Source organism: Anomaloglossus baeobatrachus, chromosome 5 (genome assembly GCF_048569485.1).
Source record: "Anomaloglossus baeobatrachus isolate aAnoBae1 chromosome 5, aAnoBae1.hap1, whole genome shotgun sequence".
In the NCBI taxonomy this organism is placed as follows: domain Eukaryota; kingdom Metazoa; phylum Chordata; class Amphibia; order Anura; family Aromobatidae; genus Anomaloglossus; species Anomaloglossus baeobatrachus.
Window position 1 is genome coordinate 295,873,565 of NC_134357.1, and position 11,748 is coordinate 295,885,312.

General features: G+C 50.2%; 1 protein-coding gene across 1 annotated transcript in view; it reads right to left on the reverse strand.

The window, feature by feature from the left end:
* Positions 1 to 11,370, reverse strand: part of TRIM65 (tripartite motif containing 65) — a 56,072-nt gene extending 44,702 nt beyond the window's left edge. The window contains exon 1 of the mRNA XM_075349605.1: positions 10,823 to 11,370. Within this exon, the coding sequence (XP_075205720.1) occupies positions 10,823 to 11,269 (447 nt within the window). The 5' untranslated portion in view covers positions 11,270 to 11,370. The remainder of the gene's footprint in view (positions 1 to 10,822) is intronic.
* Positions 11,371 to 11,748: the final 378 nt, after the last annotated feature.

The window sequence follows — 11,748 nt, forward strand, 5'->3', positions numbered from 1 at the left end:
GGGTGCTTATAGACATGCATACACACTGGGGGGTGATTATACACATGCATACACACTGTGGGGGGTGCTTATACACATGCATACACACTGTGGGGGTGATTATACACATGCACACTGTGGGGGTGATTATACACATGCACACTGTGGGGGTGATTATACACATACACACTGTGGGGGGTGCTTATACACATGATACATGCACACTGTGGGGGTGATTATACACATGCATACTGTGGGGGGTGATTATACACATGCATACACACTGGGGGGGGGTGCTTATAGACATGCATACACACTGGGGGGTGATTATACACATGCATACACACTGGGGGGGGTGCTTATACACATGCATGCACATTGGGGGGGGGTGATTATACACATGCATAGCATACACACTGGGGGGGTGATTATACACATGCATACACACTGGGGGGGTGCTTATAGACATGCATACACACTGGGGGGGTGCTTGTACACATGCATACACACTGTGGGGGGTGCTTGTACACATGCATACACACTGTGGGGGGTGCTTATACACATGCATACACACTGTGGGGGTGATTATACACATGCACACTGTGGGGGTGATTATACACATGCACACTGTGGGGGTGCTTATACACATACACACTGTGGGGGGTGCTTATACACATGATACATGCACACTGTGGGGGTGATTATACACATGCACACTGTGGGGGGTGATTATACACATGCATACACACTGGGGGGGTGCTTATAGACATGCATACACAGTGGGGGGTGATTATACACATGCATACACACTGTGGGGGGTGCTTATACACATGCATACACACTGTGGGGGTGATTATACACATGCACACTGTGGGGGTGATTATACACATGCACACTGTGGGGGTGATTATACACATACACACTGTGGGGGGTGCTTATACACATGATACATGCACACTGTGGGGGTGATTATACACATGCACACTGTGGGGGGTGATTATACACATGATACATGCACACTGTGGGGGTGATTATACACATGCACACTGTGGGGGGTGATTATACACATGCACACTGTGGGGGGTGATTATACACATGCACACTGTGGGGGGTGATTATACACATGCATACACACTGGGGGGGGTGCTTATAGACATGCATACACACTGGGGGGTGATTATACACATGCATACACACTGTGGGGGGTGCTTATACACATGCATACACACTGTGGGGGTGATTATACACATGCACACTGTGGGGGTGATTATACACATGCACACTGTGGGGGTGATTATACACATACACACTGTGGGGGGTGCTTATACACATGATACATGCACACTGTGGGGGTGATTATACACATGCATACTGTGGGGGGTGATTATACACATGCATACACACTGGGGGGGGTGCTTATAGACATGCATACACACTGGGGGGTGATTATACACATGCATACACACTGGGGGGGGTGCTTATACACATGCATGCACATTGGGGGGGGGTGATTATACACATGCATAGCATACACACTGGGGGGGTGATTATACACATGCATACACACTGGGGGGGTGCTTATAGACATGCATACACACTGGGGGGGTGCTTGTACACATGCATACACACTGTGGGGGGTGCTTGTACACATGCATACACACTGTGGGGGGTGCTTATACACATGCATACACACTGTGGGGGTGATTATACACATGCACACTGTGGGGGGTGATTATACACATGCATACACACTGGGGGGGGGTGCTTATAGACATGCATACACACTGGGGGGTGATTATACACATGCATACACACTGGGGGGGGTGCTTATACACATGCATGCACATTGGGGGGGGGTGATTATACACATGCATAGCATACACACTGGGGGGGTGATTATACACATGCATACACACTGGGGGGGTGCTTATAGACATTTTATACACACTGGGGGGGTGCTTGTACACATGCATACACACTGGGGGGGTGCTTGTACACATGCATACACACTGTGGGGGGTGCTTATACACATGCATACACACTGTGGGGGTGATTATACACATGCATACACACTGTGGGGGGTGATTATACACATGCATACACACTGGGGGGGGTGCTTATAGACATGCATACACACTGGGGGGTGATTATACACATGCATACACACTGGGGGGGGTGCTTATACACATGCATGCACATTGGGGGGGGGGTGATTATACACATGCATAGCATACACACTGGGGGGGTGATTATACACATGCATACACACTGGGGGGGTGCTTATAGACATTTTATACACACTGTGGGGGGGTGCTTGTACACATGCATACACACTGGGGGGGTGCTTGTACACATGCATACACACTGTGGGGGGTGATTATACACATGCATACACACTGGGGGGGTGCTTATAGACATGCATACACACTGGGGGGTGATTATACACATGCATACACACTGGGGGGGGTGCTTATACACATGCATGCACATTGGGGGGGGGGTGATTATACACATGCATAGCATACACACTGGGGGGGTGATTATACACATGCATACACACTGGGGGGGTGCTTATAGACATGCATACACACTGGGGGGGTGCTTGTACACATGCATACACACTGTGGGGGGTGCTTGTACACATGCATACACACTGTGGGGGGTGCTTATACACATGCATACACACTGTGGGGGGTGCTTATACACATGCATACACACTGTGGGGGTGATTATACACATGCACACTGTGGGGGGTGATTATACACATGCATACACACTGGGGGGGGTGCTTATAGACATGCATACACACTGGGGGGTGATTATACACATGCATACACACTGGGGGGGGTGCTTATACACATGCATGCACATTGGGGGGGGGGTGATTATACACATGCATAGCATACACACTGGGGGGGTGATTATACACATGCATACACACTGGGGGGGTGCTTATAGACATTTTATACACACTGGGGGGGTGCTTGTACACATGCATACACACTGGGGGGGTGCTTGTACACATGCATACACACTGTGGGGGGTGCTTATACACATGCATACACACTGTGGGGGTGATTATACACATGCATACACACTGTGGGGGGTGATTATACACATGCATACACACTGGGGGGGGGGTGCTTATAGACATGCATACACACTGGGGGGGTGATTATACACATGCATACACACTGGGGGGGGTGCTTATACACATGCATGCACATTGGGGGGGGGGTGATTATACACATGCATAGCATACACACTGGGGGGGTGATTATACACATGCACACTGTGGGGGGTGCTTATACACATGCACACTGTGGGGGGTGCTTATACACATGATACATGCACACTGTGGGGGTGATTATACACATGCACACTGTGGGGGGTGCTTATACACATGATACATGCACACTGTGGGGGTGATTATACACATGCACACTGTGGGGGGTGCTTATACACATGCACACTGTGGGGGGTGCTTATACACATGATACATGCACACTGTGGGGGTGATTATACACATGCACACTGTGGGGTGCGATTATACACATGCACACTGTGGGGTGCGATTATACACATGCACACTGTGGGGGGTGCTTATACACATGATACATGCACACTGTGATTATACACATGCACACTGTGGGGTGTGATTATACACATGCACACTGTGGGGGGTGCTTATACACATGATACATGCACACTGTGGGGGTGATTATACACATACACACTGTGGGGGGTGCTTATACACATGATACATGCACACTGTGGGGGTGATTATACACATGCACACTGTGGGGGGGGGGGCTTATACACATGATACATGCACAATGTGGGGTGTGATTATACACATGCACACTGTGGGGTGTGATTATACACATGCACACTGTGGGGTGTGATTATACACATGCACACTGTGGGGTGTGATTATACACATGCACACTGTGGGGTGTGATTATACACATGCACACTGTGGGGGGTGCTTATACACATGATACATGCACACTGTGGGGGTGATTATACACATGCACACTGTGGGGGGTGCTTATACACATGATACATGCACACTGTGGGGTGTGATTATACACATGCACACTGTGGGGGGTGCTTATACACATGATACATGCACACTGTGGGGGTGATTATACACATGCACACTGTGGGGGGCTTATACACATGATACATGCACAATGTGGGGTGTGATTATACACATGCACACTGTGGGGTGTGATTATACACATGCACACTGTGGGGTGTGATTATACACATGCACACTGTGGGGTGTGATTATACACATGCACACTGTGGGGTGTGATTATACACATGCACACTGTGGGGTGTGATTATACACATGCACACTGTGGGGGGGGGGGCTTATACACATGATACATGCACAATGTGGGGTGTGATTATACACATGCACACTGTGGGGGGTGCTTATACACATGATACATGCACACTGTGGGGTGTGATTATACACATGCACACTGTGGGGGGTGCTTATACACATGATACATGCACACTGTGGGGGTGATTATACACATGCACACTGTGGGGGTGATTATACACATGCACACTGTGGGGGTGATTATACACATACACACTGTGGGGGGTGCTTATACACATGATACATGCACACTGTGGGGGTGATTATACACATGATACATGCACAATGTGGGGTGTGATTATACACATACACACTGTGGGGGGTGCTTATACACATGATACATGCACACTGTGGGGTGTGATTATACACATGCACACTGTGGGGGGTGCTTATACACATGATACATGCACACTGTGGGGTGTGATTATACACATGCACACTGTGGGGGGTGCTTATACACATGATACATGCACACTGTGGGGTGTGATTATACACATGCACACTGTCGGGGGTGCTTATACACATACACACTGTGGGGGGTGCTTATACACATGCACACTGTGGGGGGTGCTTATACACATGATACATGCACACTGTGGGGGTGATTATACACATGATACATGCACACTGTGGGGTGTGATTATACACATGCACACTGTGGGGGTGATTATACACATGCACACTGTGGGGGTGCTTATACACATGAAACATGCACACTGTGGGGGTGATTATACACATGCACACTGTGGGGGGTGCTTATACACACACATGCACACTGTGGGGTGGGCTTATACACACACATGCACACTGTGGGGTGGGCTTATACACACGCATGCACACTGTGGGGTGGGCTTATACACACGCATGCACACTGTGGGGTGGGCTTATACACACGCATGCACACTGTGGGGTGGGCTTATACACATGCATGCACACTGTGGGGTGGGCTTATACACATGCATGCACACTGTGGGGTGGGCTTATACACATGCATGCACACTGTGGGGTGGGCTTATACACATGCATGCACACTGTGGGGTGGGCTTATACACATGCACACTGTGGGGGGTGCTTATACACATGATACATGCACACTGTGGGGGGTGCTTATACACATGCACACTGTGGGGGGTGCTTATACACATACACACTGTGGGGGGTGCTTATACACATGATACATGCACACTGTGGGGGGTGCTTATACACATGATACATGCACACTGTGGAGGGTGATTATACACATGCATACACACTGGGGGGGTGATTATACACATGCATGCACACTGTGGGGGGTGATTATACACATGCATACACACTGGGGGGGTGCTTATAGACATGCATACACAGTGGGGGGTGATTATACACATGCATACACACTGTGGGGGGTGCTTATACACATGCATACACACTGTGGGGGTGATTATACACATGCACACTGTGGGGGTGATTATACACATGCACACTGTGGGGGTGATTATACACATACACACTGTGGGGGGTGCTTATACACATGATACATGCACACTGTGGGGGTGATTATACACATGCACACTGTGGGGGGTGATTATACACATGATACATGCACACTGTGGGGGTGATTATACACATGCACACTGTGGGGGGTGATTATACACATGCACACTGTGGGGGGTGATTATACACATGCACACTGTGGGGGGTGATTATACACATGCATACACACTGGGGGGGGTGCTTATAGACATGCATACACACTGGGGGGTGATTATACACATGCATACACACTGTGGGGGGTGCTTATACACATGCATACACACTGTGGGGGTGATTATACACATGCACACTGTGGGGGTGATTATACACATGCACACTGTGGGGGTGATTATACACATACACACTGTGGGGGGTGCTTATACACATGATACATGCACACTGTGGGGGTGATTATACACATGCATACTGTGGGGGGTGATTATACACATGCATACACACTGGGGGGGGTGCTTATAGACATGCATACACACTGGGGGGTGATTATACACATGCATACACACTGGGGGGGGTGCTTATACACATGCATGCACATTGGGGGGGGGGTGATTATACACATGCATAGCATACACACTGGGGGGTGATTATACACATGCATACACACTGGGGGGGTGCTTATAGACATGCATACACACTGGGGGGGTGCTTGTACACATGCATACACACTGTGGGGGGTGCTTGTACACATGCATACACACTGTGGGGGGTGCTTATACACATGCATACACACTGTGGGGGTGATTATACACATGCACACTGTGGGGGGTGATTATACACATGCATACACACTGGGGGGGGGTGCTTATAGACATGCATACACACTGGGGGGTGATTATACACATGCATACACACTGGGGGGGGTGCTTATACACATGCATGCACATTGGGGGGGGGGGTGATTATACACATGCATAGCATACACACTGGGGGGGTGATTATACACATGCATACACACTGGGGGGGTGCTTATAGACATTTTATACACACTGGGGGGGTGCTTGTACACATGCATACACACTGGGGGGGTGCTTGTACACATGCATACACACTGTGGGGGGTGCTTATACACATGCATACACACTGTGGGGGTGATTATACACATGCATACACACTGTGGGGGGTGATTATACACATGCATACACACTGGGGGGGGTGCTTATAGACATGCATACACACTGGGGGGTGATTATACACATGCATACACACTGGGGGGGGGTGCTTATACACATGCATGCACATTGGGGGGGGGGTGATTATACACATGCATAGCATACACACTGGGGGGGTGATTATACACATGCATACACACTGGGGGGGTGCTTATAGACATTTTATACACACTGGGGGGGTGCTTGTACACATGCATACACACTGGGGGGGTGCTTGTACACATGCATACACACTGTGGGGGGTGCTTATACACATGCATACACACTGTGGGGGTGATTATACACATGCATACACACTGTGGGGGGTGATTATACACATGCATACACACTGGGGGGGTGCTTATAGACATGCATACACACTGGGGGGTGATTATACACATGCATACACACTGGGGGGGGTGCTTATACACATGCATGCACATTGGGGGGGGGGTGATTATACACATGCATAGCATACACACTGGGGGGGTGATTATACACATGCATACACACTGGGGGGGTGCTTATAGACATGCATACACACTGGGGGGGTGCTTGTACACATGCATACACACTGTGGGGGGGTGCTTGTACACATGCATACACACTGTGGGGGGTGCTTATACACATGCATACACACTGTGGGGGGTGCTTATACACATGCATACACACTGTGGGGGTGATTATACACATGCACACTGTGGGGGGTGATTATACACATGCATACACACTGGGGGGGGTGCTTATAGACATGCATACACACTGGGGGGTGATTATACACATGCATACACACTGGGGGGGGTGCTTATACACATGCATGCACATTGGGGGGGGGTGATTATACACATGCATAGCATACACACTGGGGGGGTGATTATACACATGCATACACACTGGGGGGGTGCTTATAGACATTTTATACACACTGGGGGGGTGCTTGTACACATGCATACACACTGGGGGGGTGCTTGTACACATGCATACACACTGTGGGGGGTGCTTATACACATGCATACACACTGTGGGGGTGATTATACACATGCATACACACTGTGGGGGGTGATTATACACATGCATACACACTGGGGGGGGGTGCTTATAGACATGCATACACACTGGGGGGTGATTATACACATGCATACACACTGGGGGGGGTGCTTATACACATGCATGCACATTGGGGGGGGGTGATTATACACATGCATAGCATACACACTGGGGGGGTGATTATACACATGCATACACACTGGGGGGGTGCTTATAGACATTTTATACACACTGGGGGGGTGCTTGTACACATGCATACACACTGGGGGGGTGCTTGTACACATGCATACACACTGTGGGGGGTGCTTATACACATGCATACACACTGTGGGGGTGATTATACACATGCATACACACTGTGGGGGGTGATTATACACATGCATACACACTGGGGGGGGGTGCTTATAGACATGCATACACACTGGGGGGTGATTATACACATGCATACACACTGGGGGGGTGCTTATACACATGCATGCACATTGGGGGGGGGTGATTATACACATGCATAGCATACACACTGGGGGGGTGATTATACACATGCATACACACTGGGGGGGTGCTTATAGACATTTTATACACACTGGGGGGGTGCTTGTACACATGCATACACACTGGGGGGGTGCTTGTACACATGCATACACACTGTGGGGGGTGCTTATACACATGCATACACACTGTGGGGGTGATTATACACATGCATACACACTGTGGGGGGTGATTATACACATGCATACACACTGGGGGGGTGCTTATAGACATGCATACACACTGGGGGGTGATTATACACATGCATACACACTGGGGGGGGTGCTTATACACATGCATGCACATTGGGGGGGGGGGTGATTATACACATGCATAGCATACACACTGGGGGGGTGATTATACACATGCATACACACTGGGGGGGTGCTTATAGACATGCATACACACTGGGGGGGTGCTTGTACACATGCATACACACTGTGGGGGGTGCTTGTACACATGCATACACACTGTGGGGGGTGCTTATACACATGCATACACACTGTGGGGGGTGCTTATACACATGCATACACACTGTGGGGGTGATTATACACATGCACACTGTGGGGGGTGATTATACACATGCATACACACTGGGGGGGGTGCTTATAGACATGCATACACACTGGGGGGTGATTATACACATGCATACACACTGGGGGGGGTGCTTATACACATGCATGCACATTGGGGGGGGGGTGATTATACACATGCATAGCATACACACTGGGGGGGTGATTATACACATGCATACACACTGGGGGGGTGCTTATAGACATTTTATACACACTGGGGGGGTGCTTGTACACATGCATACACACTGGGGGGGTGCTTGTACACATGCATACACACTGTGGGGGGTGCTTATACACATGCATACACACTGTGGGGGTGATTATACACATGCATACACACTGTGGGGGGGTGATTATACACATGCATACACACTGGGGGGGGTGCTTATAGACATGCATACACACTGGGGGGTGATTATACACATGCATACACACTGGGGGGGGTGCTTATACACATGCATGCACATTGGGGGGGGGTGATTATACACATGCATAGCATACACACTGGGGGGGTGATTATACACATGCATACACACTGGGGGGGTGCTTATAGACATTTTATACACACTGGGGGGGTGCTTGTACACATGCATACACACTGGGGGGGTGCTTGTACACATGCATACACACTGTGGGGGGTGCTTATACACATGCATACACACTGGGGGTGATTATACACATGCATACACACTGTGGGGGGTGATTATACACATGCATACACACTGGGGGGGGTGCTTATAGACATGCATACACACTGGGGGGTGATTATACACATGCATACACACTGGGGGGGTGCTTATACACATGCATGCACATTGGGGGGGGGGTGATTATACACATGCATAGCATACACACTGGGGGGGTGATTATACACATGCATACACACTGGGGGGGTGCTTATAGACATTTTATACACACTGGGGGGGTGCTTGTACACATGCATACACACTGGGGGGGTGCTTGTACACATGCATACACACTGTGGGGGGTGCTTATACACATGCATACACACTGTGGGGGTGATTATACACATGCATACACACTGTGGGGGTGATTATACACATGCATACACACTGGGGGGGGTGCTTATAGACATGCATACACACTGGGGGGTGATTATACACATGCATACACACTGGGGGGGTGCTTATACACATGCATGCACATTGGGGGGGGGGTGATTATACACATGCATAGCATACACACTGGGGGGGTGATTATACACATGCATACACACTGGGGGGGTGCTTATAGACATTTTATACACACTGGGGGGGTGCTTGTACACATGCATACACACTGTGGGGGGTGCTTATACACATGCATACACACTGTGGGGGTGATTATACACATGCATACACACTGTGGGGGTGCTTGTACACATGCATACACACTGTGGGGGGTGCTTATACACATGCATACACACTGTGGGGGGTGATTATACACATGCATACACACTGTGGGGGTGCTTGTACACATGCATACACACTGGGGGGGGGTGCTTATACACATGCATACACACTGGGGGGGGTGATTATACACATGCACACTGTCCTGTATATATTATGGGCCTGTCAGGCCATTACCGGAGAGCACGGTGCCGGTACCGGCAGACTCCTCACCTTCCTCTGCTCGCTCAGCTCCTGCCCGTCCTGCACGTCGTGTTGGCGGCAGCCTGTCAGCAGACACTTGCCGCAGATAGCGCGACTGTCGGTGGAGCAGTACAGGGTCAGCGGCTGGTGATGGCGCTGGCACAGAGTTGGCGCAGTACAGTCAGCGCCGGGGTCTGGCTGCACATTTTGCACTGCTGCTCTGGTAACCTCCAGAGCCTTCATGTCATCCACCACTTTGCTGAGGCTGACGTTCTTCAGAGGCTCCGGCCGCTCGGTGAAGACGACCCGACATTCCGGACACAAGTAGGAAGGCGTCATCTTGTCCCAGTAGGCATGAATGCACCCCTGGCAGAAGCTGTGCCCGCACGGAATGGTCAGAGGGTTGATGAACACCTCCCAACAGATGCTGCAGTTCAGGTCGTTCCGCAGGTGGGAGACAGGGTCGTCCGCCTCCATTATAACTACTATAGAAGGAACAGCTCCCGCTCCTGAAAAAGAAAGTGAAACCTCAAGCAAGTGCACACAGCAGGGGAAGGATGACGTCACTCGGGGAAACCCAGAGTGCAGGGCTGTGCAGGACTGAAGCGACCCACGAAACAAGCAGCACTGCCAGTGTACATGAGGAGGTGTTCAGAACTGCCAGTGTAGATGAGGAGGTGTGCAGCACTGCCAGTGTACATGAGGAGGTGTGCAGCACTGCCAGTGTACATGAGGAGGTGTGCAGCACTGCCAGTGTAGATGAGGTGTACGGCACTGCCAGTGTAGATGAGATGTGCGGCACTGCCAGTATAGCTGAGATGTGCAGCACTGCTAGTGTAGATGAGGAGGTGTGCAGCACTGCCAGTGTACATGAGGAGGTGTGCAGCACTGCCAGTGTACATGAGGAGGTGTGCAGCACTGCCAGTGTAGATGAGGAGGTGTGCAGCACTGCCAGT